The 24,270-nt window shown below is 35.7% G+C and overlaps 1 protein-coding gene across 1 annotated transcript in view; it reads right to left on the bottom strand.

The window, feature by feature from the left end:
• LOC143256012 (protein lev-9-like) overlaps positions 1 to 23,928 on the bottom strand; it is a 54,796-nt gene extending 30,868 nt beyond the window's left edge. The window contains exon 1 of the mRNA XM_076512562.1: positions 23,003 to 23,928. Within this exon, the coding sequence (XP_076368677.1) occupies positions 23,003 to 23,072 (70 nt within the window). The 5' untranslated portion in view covers positions 23,073 to 23,928. The remainder of the gene's footprint in view (positions 1 to 23,002) is intronic.
• Positions 23,929 to 24,270: the final 342 nt, after the last annotated feature.

The following is a 24,270-nucleotide window of genomic DNA, read 5'->3' as shown; positions in this document are numbered from 1 at the left end:
ACATTGTAGTAGCTTTGCGCAAAATTCAACTCAACAACAAAGAAATAAACGAAATCAGATTGACTAACTTTGATACTAATTTGGATTACATGTTTGTAACGTTTGTTAGTAGCACGCCACCTGAGGGCGTTCAACCTTTCTGGAAATATTCTTCCCATTCACAACCTCGTTATTCGAGTATTATTCAACGCACGGCACGCTTATCTCCAGCTTTTTTGTCTAAGTTATGATAACTGGAGTTATATGAAATCAGGAAGTGAATACAGACATTTCCTGAGACCGGTTTGCGTCTTCGATGTCAGTTCTCTCGGCGTCATCAGCTTCTTTTGATCACAGTTCTTGAACCCTTGCCTTAGCTGCGCGTAGTAACAGCGGTGCCTGTATTCGTGAAGAACTAAACAAGTGTAACCTGGCACTGATAAAGGATGATAAAAATATTGTTTGCTACCAGCATATGTCAGCCATACTTGTTTATTTGGAAAGGTGAATGTTTTTACTGTATTGTAGATTATGAGTGTAACATATTTGCAAGCCCAGAAAAGCAGATAGATACCGATATTGTAATTTTTTATTACTTATACTAGCAGTATTCATACGTACCATTTTAAATGAATTTGAAAAATCATTAATTTGGAATACTTCCAGACATTATGTTAATCATAGGATGCTGATTTTGTTTTATCACCTGTTCATCAGAATCAACATAAATTAAATAACAGAAAAAAAAAGATCCCTAATTATGGCATACAGTTTTAAAATAAACTAAAAAAAAAGTTTTGGGGCTCAAGTCACCACTTTAGTTATCGAGTGCCGTAGTTTCAAACAGGCTACATCCTAACTTAAAATATCGAATGTGAAGGACATGGAATCCATAGACAATGATCTTGAATCTTCGCTTAGTGCTGGCTAGAAAAGGTCAAGGGTTAAAATATCAAGATGAAAATTAGTGACTACACCACTATTCCATTACACGACACATCCAACGCCGTGGGGGTGTTATAATATCACAGTCAATCCTACTATTCATTGGTAAAAGAATAGCCCAAGAGTTGGCGGTGGGTGGTGATGACTAGCTACCTTCTCTCTAGTCTTATACTGCTAAATTAGGGACGGCTAGCGCAGATAGCCCTCGTGTAGCTTTGCGCAAAATTCAAACCAAACCACAGTGAATGATTCGTGACAAATAGGAAGTTGTTGTTCTTTCATTCTCTCTCCCTTTCGCGCCAGGTTCGTAATGGTACTTGGTAATTCGATGAACTGAGACTGTGTGAGTTTTTACTGTATACTTTTCAAGAGTAATTAACCGAATCTTGTTAGAAATACATTTACATGAGTGATTCTTGTTTTGTGTTGCGTCACCGTAGTGTGCACATTACACGTCTGCATAAAAGTAGCATTTCTTACTTTTATGGAAGATAGTTTGTGAAACAACCGTACGTTTGAAGAAGTTGGACAACCTCTTGTACATGGACCATCAAGCGCTGTTTGTGATAATAAAAAAACTACACCATTTCTTTACACTTGTGCTTGCAAGTTGTTACTTTGTGATAACAAGGAAATTTGAGCTGTTGAAAAGTAAGTTAAAGGCAGTAGTTAGAGATTTAAATTCAGCTCAACTGGCATAAGCTAATATAAACACAGGTATGCACTCGGGTACAGTTTATGTTATTTTCAAGATAAGTCGGGTTAACTGCTTCAACACTCAACTGAGATGGCATGAAAGGTCAAGCACCACTAGTTTCTAACTGTCACCCTTATTACAATGCTAAGAATATTACTACATCCAGGGAGATTGTCAAAAATAATGTGTTGGGTATCCAGTTGTACTTCCGCATGACGCGTCTACATCTAGTATTTACAGAGTAATTATTTAGTTAAAAAGTATTCATAAACTCAAAATAACCAGTTCAACTTTTTTTTTTCTCAGACAAATCAGAGTGGCGTAAAAGTAACTTGTCAATTTTGTGACTGACTAAAAGTAAATTATTTAAAAGTTCAAGATATTGACAGAATAAAAATGAAATGCTAAGTAGAACAGAACAGAATAGCTTGAGAGTAAATGGTCTATGGACAGAATGGTCTTAGACAGGAAAAGTGCTTTTGACAGATGAATTTGTTGATTTACCAATACTGGATAGGTTCTGTTGATGGAAATTTAATAATTAATGCATTGTCTTTTGAAAATTCTAACTGTGGTAAGGTTTGTTTGTTAACCGTTGCTAGATTAGCTTGTTTGCTAACTGTTGTCAGATTAATGCGTTTGTTAAATGTGGTCAGATCAGTCTGTTTTTTAACTGGGGTGAGATTAATTTGTTAACAGACTTTTATCAGGATTGTTGTTTTCTAATTGTGGCCTACTTATTTGTTAACTGTTGTCAGATTAGTTTGTTTTCTAACTGTAGCCAGATTAATCTGTTTGCATATTGTGGTCAGGTTAACTTGTTTACTGACATTCATTGTATTAGTTTGTTAATTGTTATCATATTAGGTTTGCTGCTAACTGTGGTTAGCTTGTTTTGTTAACATATTAGATTAGTTTATTTGCTGGCTTTGATCAGATTTATTTGTTTTATAACTGCGATCAGAGTAGTCTATTTGTTAACTGTGGTCAGATGCGTTTATTTCGAAATAAACATCAGCGAAAACACACAATACTTAATAAAAAGTCTAAATGTACAAATTCTGAATTACCATTTTCAGTTTCATATTAACATTTTTGGAACTCTCAATAAAACGTTAAACGATTGTTTGTTTTAAATTTCACGCAAAGCTACACGAGGGCTATCTGCGCTAGCCGTCCTTAATTTAGCAATGTAAGCCTAGATAGAAGGCAGCTAGTTATCACCACCTACCGCCAGCTCTTGGGATACTCTTTTACCAACGAATAGTGGGATTGACCGTCACATTATAACGCCCCCACGGCTGGGAGGGCGAGCATGTTTGGCGCGAGTCGGGCGCGAACCCGCGACCCTCAGATTACGAAGCGCACGCCTTAACGCGCTAGGCCATGCCAGGCCCCGCGCAAAGCAACACGAGGATTTGTTTGTTTGTTTTTGAATTTCGCGCAAAGCTAGACGAAGGATATCTGCGCTAACCATCTCTAATTTAGCAGTGTAATACTATAGGGAAGGCAGCTAGTCATCAACACCCATCGCCAGCTCTTGGGCTACTCTTTTACCAACGAATAGTGGGATTGATCGTTACTTATAACGTTCCCGCACCTGAAAGGGCGAACATGTTTGGTGTGACGGAGATTCGAACCCACGAACCTCATATTACGAGTCGAGTGCCTTAACCGTCTGGCTATGCCGGGGCCCAACACAACAGTAACAAGCAATAGCTACTCACTTGTACTTTATTACATAAATATATTATTTTCAGAATTTTATAAAACATCTTAGGATTAAACCAGTGTTAGTGTTTTTCCTCTCAATGCTACCTGTACACGTTTATCGCATCAGTGATTTTTTGTTTCAAATATTCTAACCATCTGTAATTTTGAACTGATTAACTAGAGAGGGAAGGTAACTAGTCAACAGAACCCATTCAAAGTACTGCAACAGCCAAGCATTTAAACAACAAATGTTGATAGATAAGGTAGAGATAGCGATAATAGAAAATGTCCTGATCTGATAAAATAATAGTTTACTTTAAAGCCAGAAAAAGTGCTAAACCTGACACGTTGCGATTGGGTTGATAATTACTCTGATAAAATACTATGAAATAAATAACGCATCCTTTGAACATCTTAAGTAAATGTACAATTAAATTCGTCTCTTATCTTTTCTTTCGTTTCCTAAAGTACAAATGTAGAAAACGAAAACAAAAATGAACCGATTTTATATACTGCTTTCATGCACAGCTGAGGTGTTCAAACAAAAACTAAATTATCATTAATGGTAATGTGTGTGTGTGTGTGCGCGCGATGAACATCCGGGATTTATACTGTATCTTGTAAAGATACGACTGATAGTATTTCATATAACCTGCGTATATTTACACACGCGTCTTCAGGTAAACCATCGTACATTCACACACGTCTATAGGTAAGCCTCTATATTCACTCACACACGTCTGTAAACGGCTGAACAAGTTCCCCATTTGACGCAATAAACCAGGATAATAATAATAGACTAAGGGCGTTGGATGTGACCCGTCTCTTCAGTGAAACACAGGTAAGACATTAGAGGGGTATTCAGCGGAGCACGTGTCCAGAGTTGGTCATTTTTAGCTCTTAAAAAATAAGAAAACGTGACCATATATCCAGCATTATTAACGGACATAGACCATTATGAGCTGGACAATGAATAATAATATTCTACATATGTCCACCACGTTTCATCAGAATCAGGTAATTTTTGATTGAGTTACAGAACAAACAGTGTGAAAACTCGGTCCCCATGTTAACAAACAGGAATGTTTTAGATTTTCGTAACCTTGACCCTCCAAAAACAAAGCACTTCTAAACTGGGTCACATTCCAACTTTTTGTCAACTTTCGTTCAAATCCATTGAGATGTTTTCGAGAAATCATGCTGACAAACACACACACACAGAGGTGAAAATATAACCTCCGTCCACTTTCGATGGCGGAGACAACTAGTCACGACAAGCCAGCTGATGTGAAGGATAAAATCAACCCAGGCGAATAACCCCACAATACTCCAGGTTTTTTTAAGTCGTGGATTTTAAAATAAGAGGTTTTAAACATAGTACGTACTATTGCGTTAATACAAAATTGAAAAGTGTAACTGACAATTTATTCCTCCTAAAGTTATAATCTGTGTTCATGAATTTTGAATAAGTTCCTTCTAGGTACCAATCAGATTAAAGAACAAATACACGATGCTACAAGTCTCCGAGATCAGACAAATGTAAACGCATAATATTCGAGTTAAACCGAACAGACACTGTTGTTTTGTCGTTTGTTATTAAGCACAAAGCTACTCTGCTCAATGGTATCGAAACTCGATTTCTCACAGTATAATCAACGGTGGTGAAGGAACTGAAAGACGTAGCTACTCAGGAAACACCATGGGAAAAAGTAAGAAAAGAACAATGTATGTGTGATGCTAGGGGAGAAAGACGGTTTTAATTATTATAAAAAAAAGAGTGACTGTTACTATAGTAACTGTTTACAGTTCTTCTCTTACACGCTGAAACGGACAGACGAATGATACATTGTCTTCAAAAATACGTTATTTTTCATGTAAAATTGCCAAACAACAGCAGATGGTTAGAAGTAAAAAACCCACATCTTTGTCTTCACCCCCATTGGCAAGACCTCTAAGTGGCGCTAAATACCTCTAAATTATATATGTGTGTGTATATATATATATATATGTATACAACATCTACGTGCCCGTTAAGCCTTTGTTGTGTCAAACTGAAAAAATGTTACGAGTCACACGTGAAGTTTCATGACTCACAAATTTTAGTGTTGTTGAAATAATTCAGGTCACTCATATGTTCTTTTACTTTGTCCTCTGCGGTCGTGGCAAAAAGCCAAAAATACAAAATAATAGACATCGCAAATATATTAAGGCACAGCCCAAAGTGTTCACTTTTATGAACCTACCTTTCTTTCTATAATAACTTTAATACACAAATGTGACATAGTTTCGAGCTTTAGTACATTTCTTAACATTAGTATCGAGACGAAAGATTATGTTCATAACTGAATCAATACATTGGAGGTTTTCTGTTTCTTGTTAAGCGCAAGAATACACAATGGGCCAGCAATGCTGTCCCTACCTGATTTTTAGCAGTATGAACCCTCATACTAGATTGAAAGATAAAGCAAAAATAGCAGAAAATGCGTTTCTTTAACCCTAGCAGCTTAAGAGAATAAGCAGTTAGAAACGAACCTCATAAAATTAGCTATTTATTTATCCTTAAAATGTTCAGGAAAAGGTATGTTTTAGAGTTAGAAATTTAAGGTATCGAAAGGCACTGCTTTTGTATGACTTAGAAATTAGTCCAGAGTAGTAATGTTACTAATATTCAAGAATTCAGAGTGCAGTATGCAGGTAGGTATGCAGATGAAATACAACAATCATCATACTACCGATTTTCTGTTTAATATTACTTATCTTTAACCTTACAAACTTTTTATCAAAGTTTTAACCCACCCTGTAACAACCGTATAGAATTACATGTACTGATACGAGTACGAAGTCCAAGACATGTTTCTTAACACTCCTACGAAAAGTGGGGCCTAATAGGCCCCAGAGCAACTTGAAAGGTTATTAATATTAGGCTAATAATTTTGTATTTAAATGAAATTGCTATTTAAATCCATTAATGAATGGATTAACGAGATTCCCACTGTCCCTATCTACTATCTAGCGAAACCACAGCCAGGGGAACGGGCTTGGAGAAATCAGGACTAGAAACGTCTTTTCGTAGGAGTGTTAAGGTTCTATAGATTCCAAAATATTATATTCAAAACTACATATTTAGATCAAAAACGCCAGTGTGCGGAGTTAACTCAGAAAATAAAAAAGTGCATGCTATATAAAACTGATAGGATGTTAATAGTAAAAATATAATGCTGTAAAAACGTTCACCTGAATAAGTGAAAAGCAAACCAGTTGGTTATAGTGCAGGTTCTATAATTAACTTTGAGCGTTTTTTGTTTTTGTTGTTTTTCAGACGAAATTAATCACAGGTTACCTGTTTTCAGCGTCCCTAATTTTGTGGTTGTTTTTTTTTTTTATAGCAAAGCCGCATTTGGATATCTGCTGTAGCCACCAAGGGGAATCGAACCCCAGGTTTTAGATGTGTAAATCCGAAGACTTTCCCTAATTTTGAGCTGAAAGACTAGCGGAAATATAGCTAGTTAACAACGTCCACCGTTGTACAGCACTTAGGTTGTTCGTGTTTAACCGAAAGGTGATATTTGACTGCCACCATCATGTTGGTGTGGAAAGCATTTTGATTTTATTCTTCTGTGATCATAGGGCATCAACATTGTAATTGAAGATCTATAATACGGCTGATGATAGGGCGTTAACATTGCAACCGTAGAGCTACAGACCGGCTGATCACGGGGCGTTAACATTGCAACCGTAGAGCTACAGCCCGGCTGACCACGGGGCGTTAACATTGCAACCGTAGAGCTACAGCCCGGCTGACCACGGGGCGTTAACATTGCAAACGTAGAGCTACAGCCCGGCTGACCACGGGACGTTAACATTGCAACCGTAGAGTTACAACCCGGCTGACCACGGGGCGTTAACATTGTAACCGTAGAGCTACAGCGCGGCTGATTACGGGGCATTAACATTGCAACCGTAGATTTACAGTCCGGCTGATGATAGAGCGTTAACATTGCAACCGTAGATTTACAGCCCGGCTGATGATAGGGCGTTAACATTGCAACCGTAGAGCTACAGCGCGGCTGATTACGGGGCATTAACATTGCAACCATAGATTTACAGACCGGTTGATCACGGGGTTTTAACGTTAGGACCAAAGATTTATTGCCCAACATGCTAACTTCTGGGCAACGTTCTGCTTGCCTTCTCGTGTCTTGAAAAGAAAGTAACAAACAAACAGTTAACTTCTACTTATGGTGTGTTGAACAATAGAAACATTTTAACTAAAATAAAAAAAAACAAACTTCGTTACATATTTACACTACGTCGATGAAATCGGGTGTTATTGCTTGCTAACCGTTACAAACAGGGTGACTAACATTGTCCTGTTACCTGTGCTGAATGATAAAAACTGAAGATTGGATTAACATTACGAACTTCGACATATTTGATACGATAAATATATTTCATAGGTTGTTTATTCTTTTACTGTTGTAACGTATAAAATGTCATAACTCTGTCGCTGAAAGTCAAATTCTTGGTGTTTGAAAAAACAAAAAACAGATTAGAATAGAGACATGAAATACTAAAAGTCGACAGTTTGTTCACTGTCCCCGATATGTTCGTATGCCAAAAACATTTCAACAAAGAGCTTTGTTTCGTCATATTTTTATGTTCGAAAGAGATAATGTTATCAGAAAACACGTTTGTTACGTCTAGTTCAATATTTTTTGTTCGGCTATTTAAGTTCTAGCAGCCTCTCTGATAGTATTAAAGATCGATTTATATATACATTTTTTTACTAGTGAAAAAAAATTGACAGCATGCTTTCAAAATCGTATGTTAATAAGTTTCAAAGAAATTACATAATATATAGTTTATTTACAAATGTTTCTTTTTATGTTTTGTTGTAGGAGAAATTTTTATAAATATGACTGTTTTTGAATTTCGCGCAAAACTACACAAGCTAGTCGTCCCTAATTTAGCAGTGAAAGACTAGATGGAAAGCAGCAAGTCAAAACCACCGACCGCCAACTCTTTGGCTACTCTTTTACGAACAAATAGTGGGATTAACCGTAACATTATAACGCCCCCACATCTGAAAAGGCGAGCATGTTTGATGCGACGGGGATTCGAACCCGCGATCCTCAAATTACCAGTCAAGCGCATGAACCACCTAGCCATGCTGGACCTATATATGCCATAAAACAAATTATAATTTTTGCTAGTAGCCTGAAAATAAATATAATACTTCAAGCAGTCAGGAAGTACAACGAGATCGTATAAATATAAACTCGTACATAAAGAATTGAGGAAGTAATATCCTTACTTGCAAAGCGGGAAGATTCCCTATACTAAATTCAACACCTGGCTCATCTTGAAGAATAAGGATAGCATGCGTGTAAGTGGTACCGGTCCTTCAGGGTAATCGAGTGATAAATACGACAGGTTTTAATTACTGTATTTTGATTTGCACTCATATGTAAAAGAAAGTGAATAGGAACTTTTTGTTTTCGCCTACTCATAAAGAAGAAAAACAGCTTACCGATCGGAAGTGAATAATTAGGCTTAGCTAAAGTGATAATTTTTCCCAACTAAAACTCAAGTCCAGTTACTATGACGGAAACGTTCAAACACATACATACATATATATTTTTAAAAAATCACTGGATGTTTTGTACCAGCATTAATCTTTCCAAGTTATATTTGATTTACACAAAACAACATGAGCTTCTAATATTTATCATTATTAATCAATTATGTTGCCTCAATATAAATATCGTTACTAATTATAATTACTAGTTATAAAAAATCGATTATTTTTCTCAATAATAACGAAATGTTTTGTATTGTGTTCGTTTTACTAATAAAGCTTAGGCTGGGACCACTCACGTCAGTTTCATTATTTCACCTGTTGTAACTCCTCGCACCATTATGCAGTAGTGTGTTGTCTGTCAATCAGTAGACATTAAAAAGATGCAACACAAAAGACGCTTAACGTTGCAGTTTGTACTCTCCTGACATCAGTAAAACGTGCGCATGCCATGAATCACGAGAAGAATTATGCACTCTGTAGGCTGTAACAGAGCATGACATATGAACTTCAAAAACAAAAAATAAAAATGTTTGTTACTTTTAATTTTGGTTTCATTTACTCTTGAAACAGAACAGAAGAGGTACATCTTGTATATACCATTAAAGGTTTGAGTTCTGATGACTTTTTGTAACTCTTGAAACAGAACAGAAGAGGTACATCTTGTATATACCATTAAAGGTTTGAGTTCTGATGACTTTTTGTAAAATATCGTAGCATCAAAAGCTTTTCCTTCACTTCCTATTTTTATTGGTTTTTCACAGTAAGTTATTTTTGCGAAATTACTTCACGTAAATGTTTAAGAACATTATACGTCTATAATGTTACCAGTGTTTGTGTGTAATTTGCTAACATATTGATCAATAGGTGATATTTTAAAACATTCCCTGCAAAAAAAAATGTTGCCCTTGAATATATCTGGTTTGTCTTGATGCAAGGCAACCAGTTGCGAGTAAAGAAGTTAAAATGGAGCAAAGAAATTCACCAAAGCTTCTAACATTTAACGTTTTGACATCCTTCACCCCAAAAATGACAAAAATGTGCATATCCCACATTTTTATGTACATGTTTGGGAACTTCAAAAATAACTTTGTAACAAACCTATGAAAATTGCTTGAAATGCGTAGAGTGATTCTCAAAAAAAAATCATAAAATTATTTTTATGTGGCCTCTTGATCCCTCTTTAATTGTTAGAAATGGGCAAGTCCACATTTTTTTTGTCAGTGTCTGGGGTTTGTAGAAATATGTCTCTGTTCTAAATCCTATGTAAATTGGTCAAAACGTGGGCGGTAATTGATCAAAACACCAAATTTTGATTTTTTTACTAGATTTTTCTCCTTAAGATGACTCAAAAATAGATAAATCCAGCTTCTTTGTATGCCAATATGTTGGACACATAGAAATGTATGTTTGTGCCTATGTTCATTATTTGACTGCTGTAAATATAACAGCACAAGAACCCAAAATGTAGTGTTTTGAACTGTTTGCTTTTTGACGACATAAAATCCTTATACAAATAAAAGATGCTGTCTAGAAGTATTGGACCAAGGTATAAATTTATCGAGTTTCCCGTTAATCCTCGAGAAATGAGGGAATGGCAATCTATTTAAAAAAGTGTTATAGAAGAAACAATAGATAACCATACGTTTTGCTGTGGAAACATAACGAATTCTTAATATAGGTTTATCTCTGACAAAACGGTGTTTAGGTCTGTAACCTATACATATATAGTATTTTCTTTATCATGACAATAACGTAAGAAACAGTAAAAAGATTTATTACAAACACGTTCAAAACGTAAAGACTGTAGTGTTAACCATCTAAACGTGAAATTAATTATGACCAACGAGTAATATGAATATCGCTGTCGATTGAAAAGTGTTTATCTCTTTCCTTTTTTTAATTAGTCAATTAATTAACAAAGTTGCGGCTCGGCATGGCCAAGTGTGTTAAAGCGTTCGACTCGTAATCCGAAGGTCGCGGGTTCGAATCCCCGTCGCACCAAAATGTTCGCCCTTTCAGCCGTGGGGGCATTATAATGTGACGATCAATCCCACTATTCGTTGGTAAAAGAGTAGCCCAAGAGTTGGCGGTGGGTGGTGATGACCAGCTGCCTTTCGTCTAGTCTCACACTACTAAATTAGGGACGACTAGCGCAGATAGCCCTCGTGTAGCTTTGTGCAAAAAACAACAACATCAAAGTCCACATGATTGGTTCTGGTACTGAATGAAAGCTTTTCTGTTATAATGTTTTAAAGAATTAAGTTCGAGAGAATTTAAGGATTATTCAGAAATGTGATAAAAAACTTCGTTTGCCGTCCAGCACGACTGGCTTTGTAATTTGAGTGACTGTTAGTGTTTACATTCTGAACTTTCTGTTTGATGTGAATTTTAGAAATAAAAAGAAACAAAAACGTTTCATCAGATTTTCAAACTATGATCGAAAGTTAATATGGTTACATTACTGACTTACTAAAGTCCCTATTGCCGGGAGTTTTAAGTAAGCTGTTTCTGCAAAGAAAAACAACAACAACACGTGTTTGTTGGTTAGCACATTAAACTGTATCATGTGTTATAAAGGTTTTATCCAAACCTTTCAGTTACCGTGACATAATTCTTTTGGTCATGGAAGTAAGCTCCCCCCGCGTCTCAACACAAACATTAGCATCACCTAATCTTTGGCATAACAACACCAGAATTAGAGACTATAAATACACATTCCCATTATCTGCTGTGTCAGACTTCTTTAAATTCACGCCTGACTCAGGACTGTGTCATGTATTATCATGAACTAATATTAACTGTTCGGAATTATAATAAAAAAAAACACAAGAAAACGTAACGTTAGAATGCACGGTTTTAATGTGTTTTTTTTTTTAACTTTCAGATGTAAAATTAGATTTTTAAACATTAATCTTCACACTATGGTAATTAACCTAATGAAAACGTAGCTACTACTGTCCAGTTATTTCTCAGTTGTTTATGAATGACAAAACTTTAAAACTGACACTTTTTAACGTAAGACTCCAGCTCAAATCACCATACATTGAACTCAATTACATTTTAAATAATAGCCAATGTGGAGTACTTTACTTTTACTGAAAAAACGATTTCAAAACAGTTTCAACAACACTTGAAACAAATAACAAATTCTCTGAAAATAACGCTTTATCCAGTGTTAGGGAAGTTTAAAAAGGATATTTCTACACGTGCTGTCCCCACCCCACTCCACACGAGAAAATTTCACGAAACGATTGCTGTAGAGTTATTATTACTCTTTTGTACGTGATTTAGTAAATATTGTAAGCAAAACTTTCTGGAATGTTGTAATAACTTATTTTTATTTATAAAATCTAATATAATCCATTTCATCTCAATATTAAACGTAAAACAACAACAACAAACAAACAAAACTTCTCTATTAGAAATAACCGAAGCTGACTTCTAAACAGATTTACAATTTGCAACATTTATATTAAAAACAGTCTTTAATAGGTTTTCTTAGTCATCAACACCGTTTATTAACCTTTTGATCAACACATCTTATTGCAGTAGGAAAATAACTAAGTTACTGTTTTTAACCATATTCTTCGTATAAATAAATATTGGATACACTAACTATTGTTTGTTTGTTTTTGAATTTCGCACGAAGCTACTCAAGGACTATCTGTGCTAGCCGTCCCTAATTTAGCAGTGTAAGACTAGAGGGAAGGTAGTTAGTCATCACCACCCACCGCCAACTCTTGGACTATTCTTTTACCAACGAATAGTAGGATTGATCGAAACATTATAACGCCCCCACGGCTGGAAGGGCGAGCATGTTTGGTGTGACTGGGATTCGAACCCGCGACTCTCAGATTACGAGTCGAACGCCTGAACCCACCTGACCATGCCGAGCCGATACGTTAACTAATTGTTAGAAAAATGTCGTGTAAGTTGGCGTTGATTATCTGTTTTGGACGAAAGCATTAACAACTGCCAATTTAACAATAACTAATGGATAATTTTCAGCTAGATTAATATAATACGAATCCTGTTGTCATCAACAAATAAATCTTTCTCTCAAAATATTGGAAGACAAATAATTTCAACGTAGTTCTATCATAAAGTCAACTTGACTGATTCATCAAAGTTGTATAATTCTAGGACATTTACTTTTTGAAAGTTGTGCACAGACAGGTCGTGGTAGAAACGGGTCCCCGAGCTGTTTTGAGATGCATCAATTATAGGTGTATTTTTTGTAGTCGATAAACAAAGTTTACAGGTTCTTGTGATTTGGTCGAATACACATGTCATCATACGAGTATGTGGTACTTTATAAACTGAATATAATGACGCTACACGTGAGAGTCTTTTACGTTTTGTTATACTAATCCTTACGTAAGCTGTTTAGTTTAGTTTATAAAATTTGTTAGTTGCAATTTTTTATTTTAAAAAATAAAGAAAGAGAAAAGTGATTCCGGATAATTAAAGTGGTCTTCTAATTGTTTAGTAATACATAGACGATATTAATAGATACAGATACTCAAAGTAACATTTGGTTATTCCTATATCGTATGTGAGGTTGATATTCTGTCTAGATATGTTGCAAGTGATCTATAATCGACTTTTATTTTTACTTTATCGTAATGTTATTTGTAACTCTTAACATAGAAGAACAAGAGGCTTAACTGAAATAGCAACCTCGACCCGATGATTACGTTATTGCAGGCTTTCAAGGGTAGTTCTCAAAAATAATATACAGTTACGAGGAAATTGGAACACAGCCAGTTTAAATCTGGCTCGGGTGTTTGGAATATGTTTTCTGCAGACGATACGTCTTTATTCGAAGAAACAGCCTTGAGAATCAGTTTGGGTGTACGGCTTAGTGGTGATGTAAATATTCACGAACACACCCATTCCAGAAGTGGGTAAATCGAACACGATTAGGAAATGTCTCACATGCATCGTTATGAAGGAAATTAATCACATCGCTGTTCGTAAAGTAAGATGGAAAACTGGGCAGTGAAGAACAGCGTGATTAAGTATCGTAATGTCGAAAGGTATTTGATAATATTATTTACCAAGATTTAGCTGCGTATATTTTTTGTTTCCTCTTACGTCATTACATATACATACAAAAAAGTAATGAACGTATCTAATCTATATACAAGTCTGTGTCTTGTCACGTCACGACAATAGAATCGAGTGTCACGAAAATCATAATCGTCAAACAGTAATCAGAGGTGCAAAGAAATATTCACGTAATGTCAAATGGGCTTAATAATATCACAGCAACATAAACAAAGTTAGAAATGTTATTGTAATGGTTTGGTCTGGTTTGAATATCGCGCAAAGTTACACGAGGGCTATCTGCGCTAGCCGTCCCTAATTTAGCAGTGTAAGACTAGAGGGAAGACAGCTAGTCATCACCACCCACCGCCAACTTTTGGGCTACTCTTTTGCCAATGAATAGTGGGATTGACTGAAAGGGCGCGCATGTTAGGTGTAACGGGGTATTGTAAACAGTCTTAGCAGTTTGATGTCAGCATAAATAGAGGTTAGAGATATGTATCTAATGTGAACTGAATTAACAGCATAACATCAATGCGAATCAATGGTAAGCTTGTGATAATAACTTTCAATTAGAAATGGAATTTACAGTCTTAATGTTCGTTATACTCACATGAAAGAAACAGCCAGATCAGATTCCCCTAAGTTTGAACTACTGATTAGAGAAAAGGCAATCAGCCAGCAGGACTCCACCCCACCCTGCCTACAAAGACTCCGCCTGGTTCTTGGGATCAAATAAATCGATTTATCTCTTACAATATTCCCCCGGGGGCATCGAATCTCGTATCTTGCAACCTTCGATACGCAATTCGACATTAAACACTAGGACACGCGTGACCTTATCACTAGAAGGTAAAAATTTGACTGTAAAGTGAACGAAGGTTAGTTCACTAAATAAACTGTTTTCTTAATATATTCAGTGATATTCGCTGGCAACAAGAAATCTGACTAGTAAAAGACCCTTGAAAGCATGCATGAAGATCAGTTTCAGACAAAGAGAGCATAGCATTATATATCTATAGTGCCATCCCTTAAATACACACGTTATACGCACGTCGCTCCTGCTTCTTGCTATCAAACAATAAAGAATAGCCTCCGGGTGCCGCCTGACCTGTCAGTGACAGAATTCACTGACTAGTTTTATAAAGTATGTCCTGTATGACCTACTATAAAGTGATCTTTTTCACGAGAATATACATATGAAACAAACAAGGAATGATCCAGGGTAGCTAGAACGAACATTCTAATGTTAAAACTTCATACATGCACATCCATGAAATGTTTTAAAAGTTGTAAGTTAATTTCAGGTGCACACTTTACTGTATAAAAGAGATACAAAATATTAATATTGTGTTTGCATACTTCTATTTACATACGGATAATCGTTGGTTATTTCTTATTTAACTTAATTCTGCCCCCATATAATACTTACATGAAATAAATGAGCAAAACATGGAATTTAACTGTAAAGAAAATCACAGATTAAAGAGCTTTGTATTAATGCACAAACAGAGTCATATTATTTTAACATTGGATTCAATGTGCATTCATTTTTGTTGGATATTTCATGAGCCACGTCAGTGACACATGGTCACTACAAATGGTGAACTTTCTGTCATACAGGTGATGGTGGTAATGTTTAACAAAGGTAAAAGCTAAGCAGTTCTTTATTGTGCAAATAGTATATATGATCGCATGTTCCACTTTATCCTGCAATTGAAAAAATGCTGCTCCAATCCAACTACCACTGGCTTCAGTATTCATTAGAAATTCATAATCTTGTCATGGATATGCCATTACCACAAGTTCCATTAAAGTATGCTTTCTCTTCTGAAATGCTTGGCAAAATTCTTCAGCCCATCTAAAATGTGAATTATCTTCAGCATAAAAGAGATAATTATACAGCAATCTTGGAAGTATTGGACATAAAACATTAGTAATACAGGGTGTTTGGTAAGTCACTGTGCACTTATATATTTATTAACAGACATGTTTCAATATAGAATACAGGAGGTAAATATGAATCACAATTATAAACAATATTGAGAGTGACCCCCGTTGGCATCAATACAGGCTTGGATCCTTCTTATTTTGTTTCTAAACACCGCTATCAGTTGCTGGCTTGAAATAGACTGAATAGACATATGATTACAAAACTGCACAGTGACTTTCCGAACACCCTGTACAATGAAAAACCAAAGGAAAAAAATTACTTTTTTCACTTGGTTAGGGATTAAGGTCAGTCTTGCATCAGTGCAATCTGTGCAAGATCAGTGGAACTTCTGTCTCTGCATTTAACATGACTTAGAAGTACAATTTGCACATGTAAGGGTGCACGCGTTATTTCAACTTTAAATCCCCTTTTCTTATTCCCTGAAATACCGGATTGAGGTTTTCAGCAGCAAACTTAAACATGACACCAAACACGAAGACGTCATTGACGTAAACATCACATCTTCATCATTACAACCCCTTCAAGCTTTACTAGCTTCTTAAAAGATGAACGCATTATACAAGCCAAATGGCAGTACGTGAAACTCGTACAAAAGACATAAGTACTGTAAGAACTATTAGATATGCTCTCATCCTCTATTTTGACTTACAAGTATTAAGACGCCAGGTCTGAAGTGCTGAACCATTAAGCACCTTACAAAGTATCCAGACATTTGTGAAAAGGCTTCGGCTGACCTATCTTAATTCAACACAGAACTTTGGTGAATATTCCTTCCTGACAATCGCTATTGCAGATGAGCACACACACTCTGTAAAGGCTGTACGAGTCCCTGCTTCAACATCATTTGTAATTCTGCATTAACTACATTCCTAGTCCTAGGGAACTATATGTACTATAGTGTTTAATTAGATATGCGTTGTCTGTATTTGTGTGATGGCAAGTTACATTTATTTAACCCAATTATCCATTTTCTTACTCAAAACTAAGGACAACCAACAAATTACCGACTTTTTGCAACTTTATTGAACCTAGATTACTCTTGCAATCATCAACTAGAACCTAATATATACTAGTAACTGTGCATCTGCTTCTGATATAGTGTGGCAGAAGAAACTTAGCAGTACCAGTCATCTCATATATCTCCACTTTCTCATATACTAATAACCATCCCAGAGGGTAGCTGAATGCTCAATCAATTACAATTTCATAACAGCCATTTCATTACATTACCCTTTTGATAAATGAGTATTTGAGCTAACACTGCCTGCATTCTTGACAAGAAATAGTACACTTCATGCATTGGTTCCGCCACTACATTATGCAGTGACTTGTACTAGATTTCAAATGTGTCACCGAACACCACATGTATATTTGGAAGCATTGGAACCCCTCTATGATATATATTCGTGTAGTTCACTATTCCTAGACCTGATGTGGTCAGTACTGGATGATTTTCTCTTAGAAACAATGTTTACCTGTTGCGCAGGCAAATTTCCTAACAATCTTTACAGTAAATCCACCTTAGAAATCCAATACCAGAACTAAGGCCAGAGATTACAGTCTTCATTCTGTGGTTAATATCAACTAAATGCAGTCTAAGGTGTGTAATTATTTACATCAAGCCTATCGCAATGGACCAGAATGTAAACTATCAACTGGTTAGTAGTGCTTCACTGACAGTTTCCTGGCAGTTCTTTATCAAACAGAAACTACCTCTCTCCTCTGAAACTTTATCAGCACATACTAAGTATCATCTGCCCCTGTGAGAGCTGGATTGATGGCCAGAATGTTTGGCACAAATTATCTGTTGTGTTCCCTAAGGCCAGTGGCAAGACCAACTCTGGGCTACATTAGTTTTCTGAAGTCAAAGCAACAGCAGCTAAAGCTTGTTAGTGACTTTTCAGCACCTGCTATGCCAAGGGCTGAAACTGGGAACCTCGTTTATTTTGCTGTATAGCAAGGTACAAACAGATCAATTTGAAAAACTAAACTCAGTTGTTTACATCTAAAGAAGACTTTGCTTCTCTTTTCAAAAGTGGTTCATGGGTGGAGCATCATTGATACAAGTGTAATAGAAGTATCATAGGAAAGTTAGGGAAGTCTTATACACTCATTGTAATCTAGTAGATTTGTACCACAGTGTAAGTATGTATTGACTGTTGATTGACCATCAGTGAGCTTGATGTGATGTAATTACTTTAGAAAGCACTATGGCAGATACACAACCACTTCAGACTTCATTGTCTTCTGCAGCTTATTCTAAGTTACCTCCTCAAACTTTCTTCCTTAGAAACTGTCTATGTCAGAATAACGATGTCTCCAACAGTCAAGTGATGCCTCATCATCTAACTTGGTAGTCCCTCAATGAATTCCTCCTTATTCTAATTCTTAAGAGCAAGCATTGCCCTGTTTGCTTCTTCTTCGATCCTTTCCAAACAGTAGCCTGCTTGAAGTGCTTCAAGCTTCTAAAATACTTTAGATCTTATAGGATTGCAACTATAAAAGTCGGGGAAGAAATTTATTTAACTTCATTCACATGTCTACGATTGTGGTATAAATCTTTATCCTGCAGGCTGTCAGCCTACACTAGGTTGAGAAATTCAAAGTGTCAAGGGCATGATGTAATAGATATGTTGAGGAAAACCCTCCACTCAGACAAATACAACGTTTTTTCGCACCCGAGCATCAGAATAATGAGTTATAATTGGTAACTTAACCATGTGCTTTACAAGTCACTCCATAATGCATGTTTTACTTCGAAGTGCACCGCCTCTCACAGAGAGGCTTGCAACTGCCCCAACTGTCATCATTTCGTGAAACAGGTTGGGCTAATAGATATCACTCAGCAGTAATACTTGCATTTTTTCTTGGCTAGTTACTGGTGGCATCAGCCAGAGTTGATATTGAGATATCCTTACCAGCAAAATGCTTTGAAGCCTTGTAGAGACAATACATTACTCTGATGACTTGCCTATGCCTGATGTGTACCGATATCAATTCTCCGGAAGATGAATCAATTAACAGTACTGAGGACACCATATTTGAACTTTTCCTTCCTAAGTCTGTGCCTGTACCAAGAAAGAAGCTACAACTCTTTGCCCCATCAGTTAAATTCTGATGTTTAAGCATTAGTTTCTTCAGGTTCAAACTACTTTTTTCTGACAACTGTCTACCTTTAATGAAAAATTCGTTCTCGTTGATATAAGGATTTCGACTTGTAAAAACACCATTTAAAATTAGTAGCACAAGAGTCTTATAATATAGTTAAATTAATTTGTCAATAGTAAAAATTCACAAACACAACTCCCGTTACATTTACCTTACACTATGGTACTTCCAGATAAACTGTTTTCCTCAATAAATTGGGTAGTATCTGCTAATAAACTTTTCTTCCGAGAAACTTCTTGTGGAATAAATCTCTTTTCTCTTGAATTTAACTGAGAAACAGTAAAGGAAGAGACTGGACAGATATTTATATATCAGTGAAAATATTTATTTATCTCACGAACAAATAAAAAAAGAAACGAATATTTCGCTGGATTTCACCAAAAGGACAAAATTGTTGAATAGTTGTACGAAGATGTGCCACAGATTGAGAGACCAAAGCATTATATAAAAATATCTATAATGTGGTTCCTTTTAGGTGAAATGTTAAGTGTCCACTCTTCTAAATAAAAAGACATAGAACGCTGCTAGTATGCTTAGGAATATATAGTCATACATTGTCTAATGGAGGATACACTCCTGAACGTTTCCTTCGCATGATTCAGTAGGTAGCTGGTATACATCGTATGGTAGTGAAAAAGTAAAGTTTATATTCATGACAATATATTGGATTTGTAAACTTACAACGTGTGTAAGTTCGTTTTCAAGTCTTCAGGAACGACAAAACGAATAGTTTTCTTAGATTTATTTTTCAGAGAAAGTTTCGTCTTTTGTTTAAAACGATTCTTTTTATCTTTTGTTTTGGCTTTTAGTGTTGTCTTGAAGTCTTAGAAGCTCGTTGAATTAAAAATAATAGTCGCATTTGGTCATAATTTGAGTCAAGAAGAACATTAAGTTTCATTTCAGACCACCTTCAAACTTTTCTTCCTTCAACGACCATGCAGTATTTATTTTTCTCATCAAGTGGGCAGCTCATTTTCTGGTAAACCATCAACTTATGGAGTTAGTTAACACTACCGAGTATGCTTGCATATTACATAAACAGAAAGTAGAAATATGTTAGTTATTTAAACCGAGTTTAACAATATGAAATCAGTAGTGTTGGAATTTTGAAACTATTAAATGTAAGCTAAGCTTAACAATATGACACCAATGTACAATAGAGGGTAGAAGCATGATCTAAGGTGAGAAATGGATAAAATAGTATTTGGAAAATGAAATAGCATGAAAATCCTATTTGATAATAGCCATAAAATATATATTTCATTGCAAAAGGATCTGTTGTAAGGTGCCATGTCCAAAGCACGTCATTTGTCCTTGATTGTTTTCCATAATCTATCTAGTGTTTGACGATGACGGTTTCCCAGCTCCTGTTTCAACAACCAAATCGTTCAGAAATCCAAAGCTACACGCTGGACTATCCGTGTCAAAACCAAATGTTTAACCTCCAGACTTACTGCCGAGCAAGAGAAGGCTTAATAAACAGAAATTATAAGTATGATCACAATATTGAATAAGTTTAGTAATATTCAATGAAGGAAAACAAAATTTATAAATGTTAGCCAAACGTAAGCTAAACTTTGCGTTATTATACGGGTGTAAACGTAATTTTTTTTTATGAATGGTTTGGTTTGTTTTGAATTTCGCGCAAAACTACATGAGGGCTATCTTCGCTAGCTGTCCCTAATTTAGGAGTGTAAGACTAGAGGGAAGGCAGCTAGTCATCACCACCCACCGCTAACACTTGTGCTACTCTTTTACCAACGAATAAAGAGACTCACCGTCATACAATAACACCCCACGGCTGAAAAGGCGATCATGTTAGGTGCGACGGAGATTCGAACCCCCAACCCTCAGATTAAGAGTCGAATGCTTAAACCATCTGGCCATACCAGGTTTTTATTAATGTAGTTAGAAGTTACGAATATGGTTATAATGTAGACTAAACCTACCGGTATGATATAAGTGTAAAAATACACTAAAATAGGACACCAAAGAATATTAAATTTTGAAATTATACAAAAATATTACTTATTTCAATATTAACCTTCGGTTACGTTACTATGGTATTTTAAATTAAGTGTAAAAAAGATTAAAGTACGACCGTAATGTAAAAATATAAAATTAATATTATGATATCAAAATAAACTTAACACGTCGTTAATCTTGATTAAGATGTTTGCTAGAGGGAGCTTATTATGATGTGCTGATGACGTAATATCTAGAAGCTTCTTGTACTATATAGAAATAACACTGCGATATAAAAGCGCCAGATTGAATGAGATAGTTAATCAGCGATTTTATTCGTTTTTCCAGTTTACTGGCCAGATCCTTAAGGCACTGGACTCGTAATCTGAGAGTCGTGGGTTCGAATACCCGTCACACCAAACATGCTTGCCCTTTCAGCCGTGGGGGCGTTATAATGGGACGGTCAAACCCACTTTTCGTTGATAAAAGAGTAGCCCAAGAGTTGACGGTGGGTGGTGATGACTAGTTGCCTTCCCTCTAGTCTTACACTGCTAAATTAGGAACGGCTAGCGCACATAGCTCTCGTATAGCTTTGCACGAAATTCAAATCAAACCAAACCAGTTCATTGGCAGTTACTAAGTTAGAAAGTGATTGTTATTGCAGCTGTTAATTTGCGATTCAGTTTTTAAGTTAGTCCGAATTAATCAACGTATTTTTTATGTTTATTATCGACCGATTAGCGAGAAAATCCTGCAAATAAGTTTATTTGTAGGCTCGATGTAAATTAGTTTTGGAATTCCTGTTGGAACTTTTTTTGTGTGAAGTTAGGCATAGTAGAGAACGTAACCTATAGCGTGTATTAAATAAGAGATAAATTAATCCATAATCATTCCGAAGGCTCTTTTTCACAATATTTTTACCAAAATTATCCACCCAACGATGGGGCATGTTACAACAATACAATTATAGATATACAAGTTTATTTTTAAATGTAAGTATTTATATGTGTATAATGTATACTCCCTGTTCATGTGTATTAATACACTGTAATTAAATATCGGTTGTGAGTATACAAACTAATGCATATATACAAAAATATATCGTATAACTTAAAGATGTAATAAAGTTTTCACAGTAAAATGTGTATTTCATGTTTTTGTGTTTGTTATTTTAGGCCCTCTAAGATTAACTTCTAAGGAAAATTTTCATTGACCCATAGTATTCGTAGGCCCTAGACACTGTGCCTATTGCGCCTAATAAATAATCCGGCTCTGCCTATTGCGTGTTCCGACATCAGCCCAAGTCATATTTCACACTGTGTATCATTATATGTACTTATAATCTAATATGTGTTCCGACATTAGCCCAAGTTATATTTCACACTATGTATCATTATATGTACTTATAATCTAATATGTGTTCCGACATTAGCTCAAGTTATATTTCACACTGTGTATCATTATATGTACTTATAATCTAATACGTGTTCCGACATTAGCCCAAGTTATATTTCACACTATGTATCATTATATGTACTTATAATCTAATATGTGTTCCGACATTAGCCCAAGTTATATTTCACACTATGTATCATTATATGTACTTATAATCTAATACGTGTTCCGACATTAGCCCAAGTTATATTTCACACTATGTATCATTATATGTACTTATAATCTGATATGTGTTCCGACATTAGCCCAAGTTATATTTCACACTATGTATCATTATATGTACTTATAATCTGATATGTGTTCCGACATTAGCCAAGTTATATTTCACACTATGTATCATTATATGTACTTATAATCTGATATGTGTTCCGACATTAGCCCAAGTTATATTTCACACTATGTATCATTATATGTACTTATATCTAATATGTGTTCCGACACTAGCCCAACTGGTAGTAATAAAGCTGATATTGAGAGAGTTTTACGTTTTACTCACCTTCTGAAAGAAATAATACGTGGACATACAGAAGGGTACTTATAATTATCCTGAAGAATAAATTAGCCATTTTTCACCATCACTTACTACATCGTAACGTCTGGAAACACTGTATACAACTTAGAAAGGTACTTCATGGAATGTGTCTTATACAGGTGAAAGCGACGACACTCATCAACGTGCTGAATTTAGTCACAATAACAGGATTGTATTCTTTCGCTTAGTCATCGTAATGAGATGTTAGGGGTTTTTATATGTAGATGGCTAGCAAAATACCACGGAACAAGAAAGCGTTCATTCTTCAAGTCGAAGCTTCGATTTAACATACAGACCTTTTACTTGATATTAATGTCGTACTATTTTACTGACTGGACCTGAACTCGTTTTAATACTAGTTTTAAGTAACTTGACGCTTGATAGAATGACGACCCCGCTCTGCTTGAAGGGACACCACTGTCACGTTATAATAAGACACAGTGGATGTTACACTTCATGGTCTAGCGTTTCTTCGGAATACCTCCCCGAATGTAACCCCACCAGATCGACGACTACTACTGGTGTTCACAAGAAATTTAACACCGAACGTAGAGGAGCGAAAGAGAATTGTAGAGTGGACAACATAGGACCTAACAACAGAGCACATTCAGTTCTGCTTCCTTGGCTAGAGGATTTATAATTTGTTTAATACAATTTTACCCATAATCCTTTAATATGTTCACAACTTGTTCATAGTCCATTTAGCTGTAGCGTCGAAGTTAGTTTCAAAAAATAATTTCTTTCCAAATGCTAATGATTCATGTGTCGTGCTCGCCGTAGGGTAGCGCACAAGATGAAACTAAATTATTCTCTGTTCTCTGACATGTATACCAATAGAAGGTCATCAAGGATGTGAATCGTGTGAAACGTCTTACGTAAGACCATGTGTGTAATGAAGAAATTACTCAAGCGACCACATGTGTACCCAAAGTAGATGCTCCATCTGGCGGAAATATAAATAAATAAAATTCTACATGTCACAACACAGTTTTGCAACTGGAAGAAAAACAAGCGAGACGAGCTCGAAGGTGTCAAGGAACTAGAAAATGTAGAAAAATGGGTCATTGCATCTCAGAAAATAGAACATCACGAACCTCGATTTTTGTCAGCCGTTAGAAGCACAGTACGTGAAACGTAAAGATTTTGTTACTTGCTATATTTTGTTAAAAACATTCAAATGCGTCTCCTTTACAATTGTTTTTGTTATTTTTGAAATAAAATACTTATAAAAA

This window comes from Tachypleus tridentatus, chromosome 7, assembly GCF_004210375.1.
Source record: "Tachypleus tridentatus isolate NWPU-2018 chromosome 7, ASM421037v1, whole genome shotgun sequence".
Classification (NCBI taxonomy): Eukaryota; Metazoa; Arthropoda; class Merostomata; order Xiphosura; family Limulidae; genus Tachypleus; species Tachypleus tridentatus.
This window is presented reverse-complemented; position numbering and strand designations above follow the sequence as displayed.